This window comes from Triturus cristatus, chromosome 3_1, assembly GCF_964204655.1.
Source record: "Triturus cristatus chromosome 3_1, aTriCri1.1, whole genome shotgun sequence".
Taxonomy (NCBI): domain Eukaryota; kingdom Metazoa; phylum Chordata; class Amphibia; order Caudata; family Salamandridae; genus Triturus; species Triturus cristatus.
Window position 1 is genome coordinate 942,604,266 of NC_140583.1, and position 21,129 is coordinate 942,625,394.

Consider the following 21,129-nt stretch of genomic DNA (forward strand, 5'->3'; position numbering starts at 1 on the left):
GCACAGGGAAGCCACAGAGAGTACATGGGCTGGATACTTGTCGTTATGAGTTTCCTAGCTCCATGATAGCATCACTGTACCCTAAGATGTTCGGTACCAAACCTCTCATCCTAATAAATCCTCACTGATGCCAGTGATGGATTTATTAATAAATGCACACAGGAGACCCTTTTAAAGGGTTCCCTGAAAACCTACGAAGCACTGGTTTGTTCTCTGACTAGTCTTAGCCAGCCTGCCACCAACAGACATGCTTCTTACCTCATGGGGTGAGCGCTCTAAGAGGCCAGTAACAAAGCCTGCCCTGGGCAGCTGTGCTTCACACCTCCTCTGGGCCGGCAGGGCCTGCCAAGGCGGGAAGTTTCAAAGGTGATACCACCTTTGAAATACAACCCACAAATTGCCAGATAGCGGAGGATGCCAACCCCCCCAGTAGGACAGGTGGGAAAATGTGTTAGATTCAGAGGTGTGCCCACATTCAGCCAGCATCACCCCTAAGGTGGGGCAGGTGATGAAGACACCACTTTTCCAATTTCTCCATCTTGTGATGGCAGGAAATCAACCTATCAGGGCTAGGGTGGTGTCCCTTCCCACAGGAAGTAGTCATTTAGAGGTTGCAGAAAGCCTAAAGGTAAGTGGCCCATTGGCTACTACCCATCACCCACTTTAATGACCCTAAATTTAGTAATTAGGTGGCAGCCCCGGACATTGAACTTAGACTCGATGGACCTAAGAAGAGCAATGGACAAAGAAGAGCTGCTGGCTCGAGAACCGAGCCACTGCTGCAGAAAAGTTTAACCAAACCCTACCTGCTGCTTCCAGGACTCAACAATTGTTGAGCACTTCCAGCCTTTGACCAATTGTAGAGAACCTCCATTGGAGTAGAGAAGCTACTACCCTGAAGGCACCAAACCACAAAGTCTGGTTTTCCGAACTGCTGATTCCCGGTGACTCCAATGCAGCACTAAAGCCAAAAGAGGTACATGAGCTCCAGAGCATTAAATCTTTCTTGCCACCAAGTGAGAGAACTCCAGGACTTACCAGAGCCATTCAGTGTCAATTCCCAGGATACCGAATCCCATACACTGAAGACAGAGAAGAAAGAGTCCTTTACAGACTTCACCTACCCAGGACACAGACACCCATCGAGGAACATTGAGACCCTTGAGACCCACTCTATGAGTGGCTCAGCTGTCCCTGATTTGTCCCTGCAACTTGCCTACCCTGACCGCGAGGACCAGCTCGGCTACCCTATCTGCTCCGCAACCAGCCCGCCCAGCCTGGCTACCGAAAAAACAGCTGTGCTCTCATGGTCCTGAGGCAATTGCAACCTTTTCCCTTGAGTAGGACACCCTGGACTTACCTGCAAGTCCCTCTGTACAGCGTGCTTTCAGGTGGCCCTCTTCTTCATAAAGCGCTGACTACCAACAACCTCAGCACCCTGCTTCCGGTCAACTCCGGGATGCTCCTGATCTTCTGCTGGAACATTGGATGTGGCCCTGCTACCTACCTAAATCCAGAAGGTGAACCTCTAGAACCCACTGTATGATTTTATATGCTTTTTCCTATTTTCTCTGTTGACTTCTTTTGTGCATAATTGCGCACAACAGTGATTTATTTCATGAACTTTGAAAATTCATAACTTAAAAAGTACTTACCTTAGAACGAAGTTCTTGGTCTGAAAAATTATATAAAAAGCAATGTTATTTTTACAAATTGGTCTCGTATTTATTCTCGTATTTATTCTTGAGTGTGTGGCTCATTTATTGTCTTTGTGAGCACACTAAATGCTTAGCACTACCCTCTGAGAAGCCTAACTACTTGCCCCCACTACCACAAAAAGAGCATTTGTATTATCAACTTTTGCCTCTGTATACCACTAAGGGATCCGGTGGACTCTCTGCACAGTGTAGTTTGTTTTAGTACAGTTTATTACTTGGAACCGACGACACTGAGAAGCACGGGCCACCATGCCCCTCTGGTGATGCATCTTGCAGAGCGGGGAATCTAAATATACCCACGTTCTGTAGTTCGTTTGACTATTCGTAAACCATGAGACCACTATTACGGGCCACCACGCTACTTTGCCCTGAAGAAGTCTCTGTTTTGGAGACAAAACGCGTTGGCTATGATTCTTAATGCACATGAAAAAATGAAATAAAGAAAATAATTTTTCAAAGAAAATTCCATCTACGTCTTGGACATTTGATTATAATTAGGAGTAATTAGGCTAGAGAGGCTACTCACTAATAGATGATGAAAGTAGGGATCTCGAAACAAAAAGCATTGGAAAATTCCTTATTTACATTAGGACAGACACCTGCATGTAATATGCATAAAATCCATCATTCTCACTAGAATTATGGGTCCTTTGGCCACTTCTTGTTCCAAGTGCATACCGGACTACTAAACCTTAAAGCTTTGGAAATGATTCCGACACTGTATTAAACTATGATATCAGTGGTACAATTTTATTTCAATCACATTTACAAAACTGAGCTAATAAATATTGTCCTCTAAATATTCCATTTTTAGTTCTTTAAATGAAATCATCTCTGGCTGACATTGCTTACTCAATTCATAGTGTTAACTCAAAATATTACAAGGAATATGTGTAGGAGGCTGGCTCTCTATACTGTACTAAAACAAAGTTCAGCACAAATGGGTTCAGCACTGTTCACAAAGTAAATGAGAATTATAACAAAATAACTTGTAAATATGTGCAATTGTGTGAGAAGCATAATCCAGCTTTTAGATCTATTTTCTTTGTGTAAAATGCACCGTCACATCCAAAGTGGACCCATCTTTGCGATAAAAAATTGCACTAAATGCCACAGGACACTAACAGAAGTTGCCAGCGGCCACTCACTTTTTCTTAGGTTGTTGTTCCTGTGCTACTGCATTAGGAGTTTTAGTCCAAATTACTCTTAATTATTCAAAAAGCGTAACGCGTAATTATTAAAATTACTCCAGTTACTCCAGTGGAATTAAAATATATCTTGGGCCTATCATAAATGGTTTTTCATACGCTTTGCCCACAACTACCCATAGTTCTCTGATGCATAATAAAGGTTGCAAGGATACTCCACACATCTGGTTTCACATTTCTCGCAAACCATTCATACTCGAACCTACTCACCCATGAGAGAACGGTATACTGCCGGCTTAATCGTAAGGGAAAAGAAAATTACACGCAGTAGAATAGTCTAATAATCACGATCCACAAGATAACAACCGCATAATAAAAAAGACTCATGTAATTTTATAGAATTAGATCTTATATTTGTGGGTAATTGATTGCAAAATCCAACCAGGGTGTGCTCAAATTCATTTTTGTATTGATTATCAGTGAAGAGTAAAGACACAATCAGAGAAAGTGCTTGAGGAATGCAGCTGTGACAGATGGATTGGACTAAAGGATAAATAACTTGGGAGGGAACAGAAGCCTGGACTTCAACTGATTATCGAAGGATGAGAATACACAGAGTCGGAATAATAGCAGTACTGAAGACGTGAAGCTTAAATGATAAAGATCGAGTGAGGCGCTTGCAAAGGAAAAAGAATCCGAGCGCTGTTATCGCTGGGTACGAGCTATGGAGCGAAGGAAAAATAAATTTGTCACCGAATAAAAACAGCCACTTTAAATGTAGGTAGCTCAATGTACTCGTGCTTGCTGTCTGCGAAGTAACGTGATTTTGTTGTGTTTGCTGTGACAGAACTTCAATTGCTCGTCAATGAAGTTAGGGTACAGTAGGAAAAGACAAGTGGAGTTTAGTGCAGTAACGAACCATCTCAGAAATGTGTAATTCTAGACACAAATCCTAAATTTGTTCTGGTGGTTGTTGCTGTTGAGTACCTGCACTCATCTTTGGTACCCGGGATATAATTTTTTCCTTCAGGTTTTAACCTTGATTAAGATACAACATAGAGAGAAAGAAGCAGGAAAAGAAACATAGGAAACAGAAACAAAAGAAGAAAGGAGAAAAGAACTTGCAAAAGAAGATACAGATACAGGAAGTGTAAGGGTTGCAAAAGAAAGAGGTGTGAAGTAGAATCAAGACCAGAAAGCTGGTGTCGGGCTCTAAAGGAGAACTGTGGGACGTTATCCTCATTTTTTTAAACATATGACGTACGGCTTAAATTACTTTTGTTCAATATATTTTAAGATCAGTAAAAGTGAAAATATTTATGTACCTCAGAATCATAGTCCCACAGTTGATTGCCTCTCATATGGTGGCACTTCAGCATGATCACAGGGCCATTGAGTCTGGAAACATCCAAGCATAAATCATCAGTGCGAATTTCCTTGTCAGCAGTATAGGAAAATACCTGCAAAAAGAAATTGTGATACGTTAACAAAAGCACAATAAACTCATTACCACAAAAGTTCTCACAATTCCTTTCAATGCGCTGTTCATTAATTTGCTAGTTACGAATCATGCATGTGAATGTTTCTAAGAGAAATTGTTAATGGAAGAATTTTATTCCTTAGAAGTTAAAATAATATTTGCTTTTCTGTCTTAAAACAGGACATATGATTGAGGCTGAACTTCATCAGTATAGGTGTGATATACACAATTGGGGCAAATATCTGGGACTGTGATTTTAACCCCTTCGCTGCTCGGCCTTTTCCGCCCCTGTGCTAAGCCTTTTTTTGGCTATTTGGGTTAGTTCGTGCTTAGGCCCCTGTAACTTTTTGACCACATAAGTTGTCCACGCCAAATTTGCGTCCTTTTCTTCCAGCATCATGGGGATTCTAAAGGTACCCAGGGTTTGTGGATTCCCCTGGAGGGGACCCAGAAATTAGCCCAAATACAGCTACATATTTTGTCTTTGGGAAAAATGAGTAAAAACTGCTGCAAATGATAGCGTCTGGTTTTTCCCGTACAAATGGTATCAACAAAGGGTTTGTGTGGCTAAAATCACCATTATCCCAGCTTTCAGGGACTGACAGACTTTTATCAGAAAACCAACATTTTTTACACAATTTTGGCATTTTACTGGGACATAGCCTATTTTTGCTATTTTTTGTGCTTTCAACCTTCTTCCAGTTAATGGTATACATGGGTATGAAAGCAATAATGGATCCTGGAAAGCTATACATTTTCGAAAAGTAGATAACATTTTGAATTCAGCAAGGGGTCATTTGTGTAGATCCTTCAAGGTTTCTTTATAGAAACTAATAGTTGATAATAGGAAAAATTGAAAATTAGTTGAAAAAGAGAGCCATTTGTGCCAACGTTTTCACCTGTAACTTCTTCTAAGTATGACAGATGATGTTTGAAAGCAATACACTCTTACATCCGCTAGACCTTTATGCTTGTGGGGATTTATAGGACTTGTAGGTTCACCAAGAACCCGACGAACCCAGAGGCAATAACTGAAGAGCGTCTTGTGTGGGTAAGCCTTGTGCCCGCGACAGGAAACAGCTCAGTAGGCAACGTGGACACACTTCATTTCTACAGTGAAAACTGACCCTTTTTTTGCAAAGTGCCTAGCTGTAGATTTTGATCCCTAGCTCTGCCGGCACCTGGCGAAACCTAGCAAACCTATACATTTTTGAAAACATGAAACCCAGGGGAATCCAGGAGGGGGTGACTTGTCTGGATCTCACCAGGTTCTGTTACCCAGAATCCCTTGCAAACCTCAAACTTTGTCAAAAAAACACATTTGCCTCACATTTCTGTGGTGCAAAGTTCTGGAACCTGCATGGATCCACAACATTTCCCCCAACCTGCATTCCCCAAAGACTTCTGAGAAAATGGATCCTCATTTGTGTGGGTAGGCCTAGTGCCCGCGACAGGAAACGGCCCAAAACGCAACGTGGACACACCACATTTCCACAGTGAAAACGGACCTTTTTTTTGCAAAGTGCCTAGCTGTAGATTTTGAGCCCTAGCTCTGCCAGCACCTAGGAAAACCTAGCAGACCAATACATTTTTTTTAAAACTAGGCACCCAGGGGAATACAGGATAGGGTGACTTGTCTTGTTCTCACCAGGTTCTGGCCCAGAATCTCTTGTGACGGGCAGAGGCATCGGGCAGAGGAACTGCCCACAGAACTTGAGCCCGTCGGAGCATTGGAAACACACAAAATCCCATAATGACGGCAGAGCCAGCCTCAACTCCTCAATCAGGATTATGCTGTCACTTTCCAACAACCTTTCCATGTTGGCCTTTACGACATGAAAAGGCTGTCGGAAAGTGACTTTGGGGGCTCATAGCAAGGCCCTCGTCCCTCCACGGCCTCCGCTATGAGGCCTGGGGGGCACCTGTGGAGCCCCCTAAAGATCCCTGCACCATGTGGCAAGAATTGTTAGTTGCCTGCCACATGGTGCAGGGGTGTTTAAAAACAATGGCAGATTTTGCTGCAGACCTTTTACATATGCCGCACAAGCTGCAATTGTAAAATTGATGTTTCTGACCGCCCATGGTTGCATCCAAATTGTGCAGTCGGAACCGCCGAACTATAGTTGGGTGCTTCCAGTCCGCTACGCGTTTGCCCAGGATAGTAATGATGCCCATTTAAAAAAAAATGTAAATAGTATAAAGAGAAACAAAAATAACTACCATGATATTTTAGCAATTAATTTATTTAAATGTTGACAATTGTTGTGAAAAAACTAAGGATATACCTAAGCTTGATATGTCCTACTTGACTTTTAAAGTCATATTTTTTTGTGTACGATATTAAGCACCAATGATATTCTGGAGTTGATATTCAGGATCTACCCCCAGTTTTATAAGTTTGTGGAGCTCACCGCACTGGGTAATTGCTAAATGTGATTAACTTCACATACCTGCAACTTTCCCTAGGTCGGTTTGACAAGCAAAACCTATTGGGGAACAAGCCTGATAATAAAAGGATATTAATTTGTTAGTGTAGAAAGCAACACACTCTGAAAATTATACCCCCTTATTGTAAATGGAGGAAATGATGGCTTCCAATTTATTCTGAACCCTAGCGTATTGGATTTCACTGAGTGTGATAATTATCTTATCCTCCACCTGGGAACCCATAATCAGGACAGTAGACTGATTCTGCCTATAAGAATGAGGCCAGACCAGGTCGGATGTGTCACAACATGGGAAAGAACCTAGAAAACAGTGCCAAAGACTCAAAGTAGGGATGTTGGACCTGTCAGCCGTGGGCACTTCTTTACCACTGCTAACTACTGCTAAAGTGCTTGTGCTCACTCCTCTAAACCTGATAAAATTGGCTTACCCCCAATTGTCACATTTAATTTACTTAGAAGTCCCTGATAAAGGGATATTATATGTACATAGGGCCTATAAATTACATGCTACTAGTGGACCTGCAGCACTTTTTGTGCCACATAGTTGAGTAGCCTTTTTAAACATGTCTCAGGTCTGACTTTGCAGCCTGTGTGCAGTTTAAAACTGTAATTTCGACCTGGCAAAATAAACCATTTTGCCAGACATGAACCTTCCTTTGAAATAGATTAAAGTCACCCCTAGTGTAGGCCCTAAACAGCTCATAGAGCAGTGTGCGCTGAATTTAAAAATTGTACATGTTCTGGTAGTGAAAAACTCTGAAAATGTTTTTTCACTCCAGTAATGTCTACCTCTACATAGGATAACATTGGGTTACCTTACTACATTTATTAAGTGGTAACTTGCGTTTGGGAACAGGTAGAAATGTCATGATTGGTGTCTAAGGAATTCTGATTTAAAATTCTCTGTGGTGAAGTCGGATTTTAAGACACAGTTCTGAAAATGTCACTTTTAGAAAGTTTACATTTTTTAGTGCTAACCATTTGGTGCCTGGGTTGCATTACTAGGTGTAGTTGGCAGTTGGTCTTTGTGTATTCCTCTCACAAAGGGGAACTGGGTGTTGGTAGGAATGGCCATCCTGACATGATGGGAGAGAAAAAGCTGTCACCTACTACACTTACACTTCAAAGAATCTGCCTCAGCACACACATAAGTATCAGAATCAGAATACAATATCATGACAGCCTACTTCATTAAAGCAGGCCATACAATATACGATATGTGATCAACAAACATTGAGCATTTGACAACATATCAGAAATAGTTACATGATAATACTTTTTTTTTTTATTCTAAAAGGAATCCCACTGCCATAAGAGTCCATTGATAAGTAAAAGATGGACAGTAATAAAGTGCTCATTCAGCCGTCTAGAAAAGTGCTAATATTTATGATAAATGTTGACAGCAACTGGCCGAAGCGCCATCCAATTAATTATAAGAGAGACCATAATTAAAACGTTTTTTTTTACAAATCATCCAAAAGTTAGAATTTAAGGGCTCAGTGCTACAAAGATTTTTTTGTAATTCTTCTTGCGATAGTTCCAAGAAAATTTTAAATTGCATATAAAGTGCTCCCAAAAGATCCAATTTTCCTGGCAAAAACAAATGTTAACAAATATGTTGTGAGTTTTAAGCAAAGCAATCACATAAACAGGTATGCAAAACGTTTATTCAAAGACCCTGGATTTCTCAATTATATCGGTATCCAATGAAGTGATCTATTTCATCCCCAAGCCACACATATATAAAGAGACCTGTTTAAAGATTAATCCAGAATCTGTGCACATACATATTATCAAGGCATCCTTACAATGTCTTATACCATGAGCAATAAAAAGCGGATGGAGATAGTCTCTTCTAGCATTCAGGGAAAAGGGTGGTGAACAACATAAAATGCATTACAGATTCTATCCCCCCAAACTCGCATCGGCAGATGGATGAACAGCTTTTTTCTCGGTACTGGTATACAGTTTCACCAGCAGGGTGCCTAATCTAAAACTGGTATGTAGAGATCTATTAAGAGCTGGATAAAGCACTTCCAGGTATGGTTCGAAAGTAAAAATGGGTTTGAGAATCTGGAGCTAGGTTCTCTTTTTCCCTGTCTGATTGTAGAAGATATGAAGCTAAAACTTTTCCTTTACAATCTTGTCTCTTTCCACAGTCTGTGCTGCCAATAGCTATCAAAGTAGTTGCTACATGATTGAACAAGGATACTTTTATAAGCTAAGCATGCAGCCAGACTTCCTGCATGATGACCAAATAAATCCTCAACTCTAGATTTTCCATATTCTTTCCCAGTGTCATAGGGGACTAATGCTGCATATTGCTCAACCGACATAAGACACAGCTCAATCTTCCATAGGATCCCAGTGCGAAGGAGAAGTAGTTGACATAAAAAATGATTCTCTGCCCTTGCCAACCCCCTTTACTCTTTTCATCCCCAGAGCTTTGATCTATAAAGCCCTGCCAACAGGGCTTGCAATCGATATGCCTCAAGGGTGAAGCCAATCAATCTGAAACCCTGGCTTTTGGCAAAGCTGAGGACTACACCATCATTTTGACTTCGAGAGGCCTCACTTTTTTTTAATAGGTGGGTGAATTTGAACCAAATCTCACTCTAAGGTAGTCATGGTGTTCTACATGATCGAAAGGAGTTCTATAGATTTGAAAGGAACTCTTCAGCGTATTACTGTTCTTTAAGATCATGCATTTTGTTTTTGCAGTGCTAATCTGGAACTGCTTTATGCTGCCTTCAAACGTTCATGCATGGCAAAGACAGTACGTGTAAGGAGCATATAATCACCTGAAAAAAGCAGTATTGCAGTTCTTGGCTCTCACAAACTGGCACATTGAGGTTTAGGGCCTTCAGCTAGCTGTCAAAATTATTGATAAAAATCTTAAACAAAGCTGGGGCCAGACCACAGCCCTGCCTTACCCCAACGTTAATACTGAAGCTATCAGTTACTTCGTTTCTAAGGCCATATCTGATTGAAGACATATTAGTATGTAGGAATTTAATTGCCGATACCAGTTTTTCTTGGCAGCCAAGGAATGATAGTGTTCTCCAAATGAACTCACGGTTTACATTATCAAAGGCTATTTCAAGTCGATAAACGTCAGATATAATTTGGATTTCTTAATAGTGGTATATTTCAGGCTGATTGATCAGTTATTCCTTAGCCTCTTCTAAAACCTTCCTGTGATGTGTTGATGCTCGCATTATCATATCCAATTATTTAGCTGAGAGTACAAAAGCTTTGCATACATTTTCCCTACTGCATCGAGCAGGGAGATTGGTTGATAATTGGCAAGATCATTCTGTGAGCCTTTCCTATGTTGAGGAACAGTCATGGTGGTGTTCCACGATGCCGGTACCATCCCCTGGAGCAAGATAGCATTGTAGGCAGAAGTTAAAATGGATACCCAAGTAGCAAGATCAGATTTAAATCTGTCTGCTGGTACCCTATCGGAGCCAGATGCTTTGTTTTGTTTTATGGCTGAGGATTGCTACATGTACTTTGCTGTCGGAAAATTCCTTACCCAGTGGAATACTTCCTGGTGAATCAATTAGAGGAGGACTTTGATTCTCCTCCAAGCTATGTTCCTTATCTGCCAGGGTGCCACTCCATGCTTCACTCCATGGAATGATAGACTTTTCATGGCTAGAAGAAATATACAATGATGACAGTACTTAAACCAGGAAGCAGGCCTTTAGGTGCACCTGACTTTGTCTGCAGTTAACAAGATGAGTGCACTACTGTCTTAATATGTTTAGGTGGATTTCCACTTCTAAAGTTTTGTGCCTTGTTTTCAGTGCTAACGGAACAGATTTTTTTAATGTGTTGTACTCTGAATCAAACCGTTCAATATACATAGCTTTACTGTTGACAATGTGCTTGCATCCTAAATCAAGTTGACGAGTGTTTGTCCGCTGAGACAAATTAATAAACATTTCTAATATTTTTATTATCTCTGGATAGTGGGGATCTCTTTTCTTTAATCATATTTTGTTGGAGGATTAAGGCTCGAGCAAGACCAATGCAAGGCTTATTAGACCAGATTAGACCTATTGTGGCCAAGTTATAGAATTCCTATTTGTTGTTAGTTGTGATGCATCTTTCCTTATTTCTTGACAAAAGTTGAGCCTTGACGGAACCCTCAGACGTACTATCAGCAGGTCATGGCTGCTCTTCATTCTTTGTTCAATTTCTAGATCATCAACCGACTGCTAGGATTCCAGGTTAACTAATATGTAATCTATCATGCTTACACACTCCCCTGATAGGAATGTCTAGTGCGTGTATAAATCCGAGGGAAAAGAGCCATTTAGAGGCAGCAAATCATTTTTTAGCAGGAAGGATGTTAAGGAGGCATCTCTCTTTAAACTGTGAATCAGCAAAGTTGGAGGATAACTGGAACTGCAGATAACAGAATTATGTAAAACATCTAAGGGGACCAATGTAATGTCAGGTTTGGTATTAAAGCCTAAAGAGTGAACATTAATTTTTGTCAAAGGGTGTCAGCTTGTTTCTTTGAGCTCTTTGAGTTGCCGACTGTATTCCTGGCAGAAAATAGGCATTCATTTTGACTCGTTCCCATAGATTGCTAGACATAAGTAGCAGTTAACTATTATTGTTATTACGGAAAAGTACATGATTAACTCTATCCAATTACATAGATATCCAAATAGTTAATCCTCCTTTCAGCCTCCCTTTTGTTGCCTTTATGGCTTTCATAGTATATATAGAAAAGCCATCCAAAATAATGGTATCCACAGACCAATTCTCCTGAAAGCAGCAGATTGTTTTTTATTTAACAACTGCTACCCAGTCCTTTTCATGTAGGTTTTGCTTTAGGCTTGCAATATTCCATATAACCATCTGCTTTGTGTGATCTCAGATAATATATGATTCCTAGTTGCAGGACCGTGGACATCTCACGGGTCCTGAGTGTTGAAGCGTTATATATATGAATGCATGTTTATTCTCAAGCTGCGAGAGCCAGTCCTGAAATCATGGCTAGAGGTACCCAAGGCTGATACCAAAACAGAGGGCTTGTGCTGTTCTTATTGGTGATGATTTCTTGGCTGGGCATGCACAATTTCAAACACATTAGATATGGTTTAGGCAGACCTTCACACACCAAAATGCTCCAATTGGCTAGAAAGACATTATTGCTAAGGATCAAATCTGCCATATGCTTATTTGCTCACCATGGTATTTTAGTGTCCCCATTTTACGTAGGGTTTGGCGGAATGAATCTAACTTTTAGCAGGACTCTCAATAGATGACATCTATTCAAGATGTTGTGATGACCGGGGGACCAATACACAATTGCAGATTGCTTGAGAGCCATAATTCTTTGCACTTCTATAGTCCCTAGTGCATTAGATGAAGATCCATTAAAACATTCTCACCCCTGCCCAAAATGTATATTCCTGGTACTATCACTCAGTGGTCTGAAGCATAATACATATAATACAATTGCACCTGCGCTTTCTAATGTATGGGGCCACTGCTCGTAAACATGTCAAGTATGGGATAATCTTGAGCTAGTGCCATGTATGTTACTCGCAATATGTGGAGCATTTGCACTTGATATTGCTAAGGGCATGGTATCTGACTAATCCAAGCATAACAGCATGGGGGCACTTGTATTGCAAAAAGGCTTGATAGCCATTTGTGTATTAAATGCATCGATTTAAGAGGAGTACTCTAGGCAAGAATTTATTTCTAACTTAGGATCCTTAACCCCTTCGGTGCTCACGACGGCTGAGAGCTGTCATGACACACAGTGGGCGTGTGCTCATGACAGCTCCCAGCCGTCGTGACACCCACCCACGGGAGAAGCGCTGGCGCTCCCCCCGTGGGACACCGATCACGCTGACGTCATTGGAGGTTTCCTTTGTGTTTCCCGACGCACTGGAAGCCATTTGCTTCCATCGTGTCGGGAAAGAAAGAAGTGAGTTTTGCCTCTTGGAGGGTGGAGGGTATATTTTAAAGGGCATCGGAGTAAAGGAAAGGGTTTTCCTTTCCTCCGATGTCTTTTAAAAGCATTCCTGCTGTACGATCGCGCCTGCGGTGCAATCGTGCAGCAGGAATGCTCGTTTTTTTTTTTTTAATTCCCAAATTGTGTCAGGGAGCAGCCCCTTGGGCAAGGGTCGCTCCCCTTGGGGGTGAAATAAGTGCAGTTGGGTTTGCCCCCCATGGGGGGCAGATCGTTAGCACATACTATTTAAAAAAAGTATGTGTGCCCCCACTGGGCCACCAGGGATTTTTTTTTTAAATGCCCAAATTGTGTCGGGAAGTGGCCCCTTGGGCAATGGTCGCTCCCCTTGGGGGAGATATATGTGAATTTGGTTCTGCCCCCCTTGGGTTTGTGGTGCCCACTGGGCCACCAGGGTTTTATTTTGTTTTGTAAAAGCCCTTTTGTGTCGGGGAGCGGCCCCTTGGGCAAGGGTCACTCCCCTTGGGGAAGCAATTTGTTTAGTTGGGTCTGCCCCCCTTGGGGGGGCAGATCTGATAAAATAAAAATAATAAGTAGGTGTGTGCCCACTAGGCCACCAGGGATGTTTTTTTTTTTAAATGCCCTGTTGTTTTGGGGAGTGGCCCCTTGGGCAAGGGTTGGAGCAATATGTTTTTGGGGAGCGGCCCCTTCGGCAAGTGCCGCTTCCCTTAGGTTAGCATTTATTTGGGCCGTTTCTGACCCCTTGGAAGGGCAGATCGACCCAAATAAACAATTAAGTTTATTGTATGCCCACTAGGCCACCAGGGATTGTTTTTGTGTTGTTGGGAGCGGCCCCTTGGGCAAGGGCTGCTCCCCTTTATGGGGTATTTATTGTGGTTGTTTCTGCCCCTTTGGAGGGCAGATCAGCCAAATGTTTTCAGGCCATCTGTCCCCTTGGGAGGCAGAAGCCAATAGACACCTCAGCTTTTTAAATGTTGGTGCTGGGGAGTGACCCCTTGGGCAAGGGTCGCTCCCCCTTTATGAGGGTGAATTTTTTGGCTGTTTCTGCTCCGTGTGGGGGCAGATCGGCCTCATGCTTTTAGGCCCAGCTACCACCTTTGGTTGGCTGGTGGATAGTATGGCGACTAGTGCATTATTTGCATATGTGATTGTAATGTTGTATTTCTCCTTTTTATTCTAGTGTAAAGCTTTTGATTCCTGTTTGCGGTTTCAGTAGTGGTTGTTCTGCAGTTTTGCTCAGTGGCATTTTTTTGGTAAGAAAAACATTTTTGTTGTATTTACACCAAATGAGTGTTAATGTCATGCATGAATGAATTCTTTTGTAAGTGGTGTCATAATGGCAGCATATTTAGTTAGTGTTTTGAGCATGACATTCTTTGTGATGTGTTTTGCATTATCTTATGTGTAATTTTCTTTTCTTTTTCTTTATTAGTGGGATATTGTTGATCCTTACTGTGTCTGTGCAGAGTAGGTGGTGGCGAGTCTAGCTGCTTCTGGGAAGTGAGTGGTATCATTTTGGAGTATATAGTTCTTTCTGATAAAGACGCATTTTGCTTATTACTTATTTTACAAAGTGTTTGTTGTTGAATTGTTTGACAAGTTACCTTTATTAGTAAGGATTATGGCTAGCCGTAGAATGACTGCTCAGCAGATGGTTGGTATGCTTCTTGAATCTTCCTCTGAGCAGGATTATGAGACTGACAGTGCGTCTGAGGGAGAGGAGGGAGGGGAAGATTCAGGCAGTGAGTTTTCTCTCCACATGGAATCATTGGATGATAAAGATACTCTCAGTGAGGATGATGGTGCTCTCAGTGTGGATGAAGTGCCTGTTTTAGAGAGGGACACTGAAGTGCCGATGGTGCAGCAAGAGACATCGGTATTGCAGCCTGAGGCTGCAAGGCTTATGCTTCCTACTGGAAGTGCTGGACTCTGGGTTGATCCAAACATGGTGCAGCCAGTGTTGCCTGCCTTTAGTGTGGATGCAGGGTGTAGAGTGGATTGCAATTTTTTTTGCCTATATGGTTCTTTCAGTTTTTTATGGATGATGTATTTTTGGACTAATTTGTATGCTGAAGAGTTTTTGAGGGACCACAGTGCCACACTTAAGCCCCACTCTAGAGCTACCCGGTGGACTCCCACAAATCTGGATGAGATAAAGAAGTTTTTGGGTTTGACTTTTTTGATGGGCTTGATAAGGAAGCCGTCCATGGCTTCATATTTGTCTACCAGTCCCTTGATGGCAACGGCCATATTTCCTGCTATTATGACCCGTGATCGGTATTTACTTTTGCTTCGGATGCTGCATTTTGTTGATAATACTTTGGCATTGCCACGAGATAACCCTGACTGTGACCGTCTTTTTAAGATTCGGCCTGTTCTTGATCACTTTGTAGATTGATTTTCAGAGATCTATACTCCAGGGAAAGAAATATCTATTGATGAGTCTTTGGTCCTGTTCAAGGGCCGTTTGGTTTTTAGGCAGTACATCCCTAGCAAGAGGGCACATTATGGAATTTAGCTGTATATGTTGTCTGAGAGAAGGACAGAATATGATTTTAATTTCCGTGTGTACACTGGTAGGGATTCCACTATTGACCCCCCTGGTTGTCTGTCCACTTTTGGAGTTTCAGAAAAAATTGTGTGGGATCTTGCTAGAGGACTGTTTAACAGAGGCCACCATTTGTACCTTGATAACTTCTACACTGCTGTGCAATTGCTTAAGGAATTGTTCAAAGTGGACACTTTTGCTTGTGACACAATCCGCTCTAGCTGTAAAGGTTATCCAAAAGAGCTTGTTTCCAAAAAACGTCAGAGGGGACAGTGCAGTTCCTTGCATAGTGATGAACTACTAGCTGTGAAATTTGTGGGCAGAATGGATGTGTACATGCTGACTACCATCCATGATGAGAGTACTTTACCTGTGGCTGTTTGGGGTCAGTTTGCTGAAGTGCGCAAACCTGTGTGCATTTTAGATTACAATAAGCACATGGGTGGTGTTGACCAGAGGTTGGAACCTTGCACTGCTATTCATAAGGCTTACATTTGGTATAAAAAGTTGGCCATCCATTGTTTCAATTTAGAAACTTTCAGTGCTTTTGTGTGTTCTCCTGAGTCAAAGTTGACTTTTATTCAGTTTCAGCAGTCTGTGATAGGCAGTCTTGTTGTTGTGGAACAGGCAAGTGTTCCTAGAGTTGGAATAGTGGAGGATGTGGCTAGATTGAAAGATCTCCACTTTCCTGATTTAATACCTCCCACGCCCAAAGAAAACAATCCCCGTAAGAGATGTAGAGTCTTCTTGCGAAGAGGTGTGTGGAAGGAGAGTCGTGTGAACTGTGCCGATTGTCCTTCTAATCCAGGGCTGTGTGTACCCTCATGTTTCAGATTGTATCACACTAAAAAGAGTTTTTGGAGTAACCGTGAGTCTAATAGTGTACTGCCTGGTCTGTATGGTTTTATATAGTAGTTCAGTTTCACGTTTGGCAAAAGATGATGTCTTTAGTTACTGCTGTTGTTTTTGTAGTTATAGTTTGGTATCTAGTTGCAATTAGTTTGTGTTTTCTTTCTTGTTTAAAAAATGTTTATGACGGTATGCGTGGACTGGAGGTTGGCTGGCGGTGTGCGTGGACTGGTCCTTGGCTGGCGGTGAGTGGACTGGCGCTTGGCTGGCAGTGTGCGTGGATGGGTGCTTGGCTGGCAGTGTGCGTGGACTGGCGCTTGGCTGGCAGTGTGCGTGGACTGGCGCTTGGCTTGAGGTGAGTGGACTGGCGCTTGGCTGACAGTGTGCGTGGATGGGCGCTTGGCTGGGGGTGTGCATGGACTGGCACTTGGCTGGCAGTGTGCGTGGACTGGTGCTTGTCTGGCTGTGAGTGGGCTGGCGCTTGGCTGGTGGTGTGTGTGGCCTGGCACTTAGCTCGCTGTGTGCGTGGACTGGCGCTTGGCTGGCGGTGTGTTTGGACTGGCGATTGGCTGGCAGTGTGTTTGGACTGGTGCTCGGCTGGTGGTGTACGTGGACTGGCACTTGGCTGGCGGTGTGTGAGTAGTGACTTGCTGCTGGTCACTACACACACTGCTAGCCAAACGCCACTCCACGCAATCCGTGAGCTGGCGTGGTTGCTGTGTCAGGAAAGTGGGCGTGTGACAGTGATGGGCCCTTGAATGGCGCTGTCTGCTGGTGTGAGTGTTGTAATGTGCTGGGCCCGCGGCTGGAGGTGTGAATGGTTTTATATGTGTCACACATATGAAAGGTGTATGAATGGCCTGTAAAGTGGTTGGTGCCTTGTCGTAGCTTTACAGCTCATGAGCTGTGAGTCAATAGTTCAGTTTCTCATCCTTTCAATTATTAGGTTCCATGATGGAATATCGTTAACATAAATATCGTCAGAAATAAATATCGTCACTAAAATATCGCTTACATTAATATCGTCATCCTATACTTAAACAAGAATTCACACAAATATCGATTTTTTTTTATCGACAACCCTAATATCGTTCACACTAATATCTACAACATAAATATCGACTACTACATTATCGACTTTATTTTAAATATCATTACCTTAGACATTTATATCGACTACACTAACATCGACGACCTATTTACTTATAGAAATATACAAAAAATATCGTCTTTTTTTTACCAACTCGATATGCACGATTCTTTTATTTTACTCACTTGTTTTTACTATTTTACTTTACAAAACTATTCACACATATAATTATTTAGTTTTCCTAATACTTATTTATATAAAAATATATAATATATGTTAAAAAAAATTACATTTACTGATACTATCATACACTCCGATGGCCTAAATGTGAAACACATTTCATTATTTTCTACATATAAACTATTTACATATCAAACAAAAAAACACATATAAACCTTTTTACAATGTACTTTAACAAACAAATAGTGATGCAACAAACTCTTACGAAAATAACGGTTTTCTAATTCGAAATTACGTTCTCGACCAATGATTTTGAAATTTCACTAATTGAACCAATCAAAAACGACCATTAATTAACTCACTAATATAAAAACAATTATACACTTAACGTAATTTACCATTTTTGGCGCAAACTTGGAGAAAAACGGTTACCTTGCTGAGAGAAGAGAATACAAACCTACGACTACAACTACAAAACGTTATACTACACTTCAAGTAAGTAAAATCCCATTGCTTTTTTCATTCGAACTTAGCAAAAAGTAGATAAACTCCCTAATTTAAAAACTGTTCTTCTTTAGAGTGAAAACAAAACATGTTGAACTTATCAACAACGACCAAAAAATTAGATGTAAAAACATTTATAAACTACCTTATCCTTGTCTACTTAGATAGCTGATAAAAATTATTTAAACTTGCTAAGTAAATGTACTATTTACTTCATATGTTAACAACTACTATCATCCAAATACTATAAGTAACCCAATGATTATTTTTTCCACAGACTCTACTAAATTATTTACCGATCTACAACTACACTACCAACATCTTCTACTACATCAAGTAAGTATAGTCACTGTATGTATAACAATTCTGAAAATAAAATCAAACACCTTTAACACTAAATCATGTCTTTCAATTATTCTTTAACACTACTACAGAACTTAAAAATAAGAAAATTCAGAAAGAGAAATACGAATAAAAGAATTACCACTGAAGCCACATAGTAAGTATATGTTCACGCTTTTTCCTGCTCTTATACACATCTCTGTAAATCGTCTTCAATGTTCTTAAAAATACATATATATATTTTCCACAGATCTACCTTAGACATGGCAACTGGAGCTACTTTCATAACTTCGCAAAAAGGGAAACTAATGCTGAACTACATGGGTTACACCTACACCCAAGAAAGAGTAAAAGCGAATAAGACCCATTGGAAATGTAGCAAATATTACTCAAGTGCATGCTATGGTAGAGCAACAACTGTTGATAACAATGTGGTAAATGTACGTGAGCATAACCACCCACCAAATGTAACAGAAGTGGAAGTTAGAGAAGCACTGGAAACATTGAAAGATGCTAGTAAAGGATCACAAGAAACAAGCACTAGTATTTTGAAAAATGTTTTAAGCAAAGTGCCAGAACATGTGACAGGACAGCTACCTTCTATTCCCAACTTAAAAAGATTAATTTAAAAAACTAAACGTGCTTCAGATCCAACTCCACCAACGCCAGAAAGTTTTAAGGATATAAAAATATATCCTGAATATACCATTACACATAATGAGGATAAATTCCTAATGTACGACAACCAGAGTCATGACAAACGAGTTTTACTTTTTGCTACTAATAGTAATTTGCAAAAACTTAAATCATGTGAAACATGGATGATGGACGGGACTTTTAAAGTTTGTCCCAAACCTTTCTATCAACTTTACACCATCCATGGGGAATACCAAGAGACAAATATCCCTCTAGTTTATACTCTGCTGCCAAACAAAACAAATACTACCTACGTTGAACTTTTAACAAAGATCAAAGAATTAACAGATAATTACTATCCTCAAAGAATTATAATTGACTTTGAAATAGCCATGATTCAAGCTATCCTTAAGATATATCCCCATACCTCAATACAAGGTTGTTATTATCACTACAACCAAAGTATATGGAGGCACTTACAAAAATCTACCTTAAGCATTGAATATTGTACAAACAGTCACTTTGCTTATCAAATAAAAAAGTTGATTGCATTGGCATATGTACCAACAACAGAAGTAGCTAACTACTACAATTTATTAATTGACAGCCCTTTCTACCGCACCAATGAGAAAATACTAACTCCCTTCTTGGACTATTTTGAAGATACCTGGGTTGGAAGATTACATCGTTCAGGCCACCGTAGACAACCTAAATTTCAAATTCCATGGTGGAATGTGTATGCTAGTACAATAGCACAGAAAGCTAAAACTAACAACGCAGTTGAAGGATGGCATAATGCCTTCCAAGCCACTTTAGGAAGAAGTCAACCAACACTTCACAAACTAATCCAAAGCATTAAAAAAGAACAAAGCTACCAAGAACTCAGAATAGAGCAATCCCTTTCTAAAATTGGCCCTAAACTAAGTAAACAAACATTAAATATGTACGAATATCTCCAGCAAAAAACTAGACTGTACCCAAGTATAGAAGGTCTAGCATACTTAGACCTAATAGCTAAATCCATCCTTTAAATATAAATTTACCATGTTTAGTACTAATTTACTTTTTATTCTTAAAAAACAAAGGAATATTGTAAAATATACATTAATATGTTCAATAGAATTATATATTAATTGTATATTGTATATTAAAATATGTTTTTCATTGTTAAATATTTTTCTCAGATGTTAAAAAATGTAAATTTATGTTTTGTACATATCGAGATAAAATCAATGTCATAAAAAATATGTAATATATTAAATTTTTATTAAAAATATAAAAATTTAATATACTAAAGTATGCATAATTGAAACTGTAATTATGTACAAAACTGCAATATAATTTGTTAACAAAAATTATGTTAAATGTTTTATAAAATGTTCAAAATCTTTGCAGTAACAAATTAAAATATAAATTAAAAAAAAGATCTAAAAATTGTTATTTCTTAATTTAGAAACTTGTCAGATGTATGTAAAAATGTTATAAAAATGTTTTTAATTTATATTGTTGAAATGAATATTACAACATGACATATATTATTCTTAATAAAAATAGTAAATAGATAATGCTGGATAATAAACCATAATAATTAACTATTCTAACTCCAATCCTACGTAACTCAGGGTAAATGGTGGATAGTAAACCATTATAATTAACTATTCTAACTCCAAACAAAACATAAGTCAAGGAAAGTGCTGGATTGTAAACCATAATAATTTACTAATCTAACTCCAATCCAACATAAGTCAGGGAAAGTGCTGGATTGTAAACCATAATAATTTACTATTCTAACTCCAATCCAACATAAGTCAGGGAAAATGCTGGATAGTAAACCATAATAAATTACTATTCTAACTCCAAACATAACATAACTCAGGGAAAGTGCTGGATAGTAAACCATAATAAATTACTATTCTAACTCCAATCCAACATAAGTCAGGGAAAGTGCTGGATAGTAAACCATAATAAATGACTATTCTAACTCCAAACATAACATAAGTCAGGGATAGTGCTGAATAGTAAACCATAATAAATTACTATTCTAACTCCAATCCAACATAAGTCAGGGAAAGTGCTGGATTGTAAACCAAAATAATTAACTATTCTAACTCTAATCCTACATAAATCAGGGAAAGTGCTGGATTGTAAACCATAATAATTTACTATTCTAAGTCCAATCCAACATAAATCAGGGAAAGTGCTGGATAGTAAACCATAATAAA

General features: G+C 39.9%; 1 protein-coding gene across 3 annotated transcripts in view; it reads right to left on the reverse strand.

The window, feature by feature from the left end:
• Positions 1-21,129, reverse strand: part of GALNT13 (polypeptide N-acetylgalactosaminyltransferase 13) — a 1,132,509-nt gene that overhangs the window by 235,469 nt on the left and 875,911 nt on the right. For all 3 annotated transcript variants that reach the window (XM_085645529.1, XM_085645528.1, XM_085645527.1), the window contains exon 10: positions 4,192-4,326. In XM_085645529.1, the coding sequence (XP_085501655.1) occupies positions 4,192-4,326 (135 nt within the window). The remainder of the gene's footprint in view (positions 1-4,191; positions 4,327-21,129) is intronic.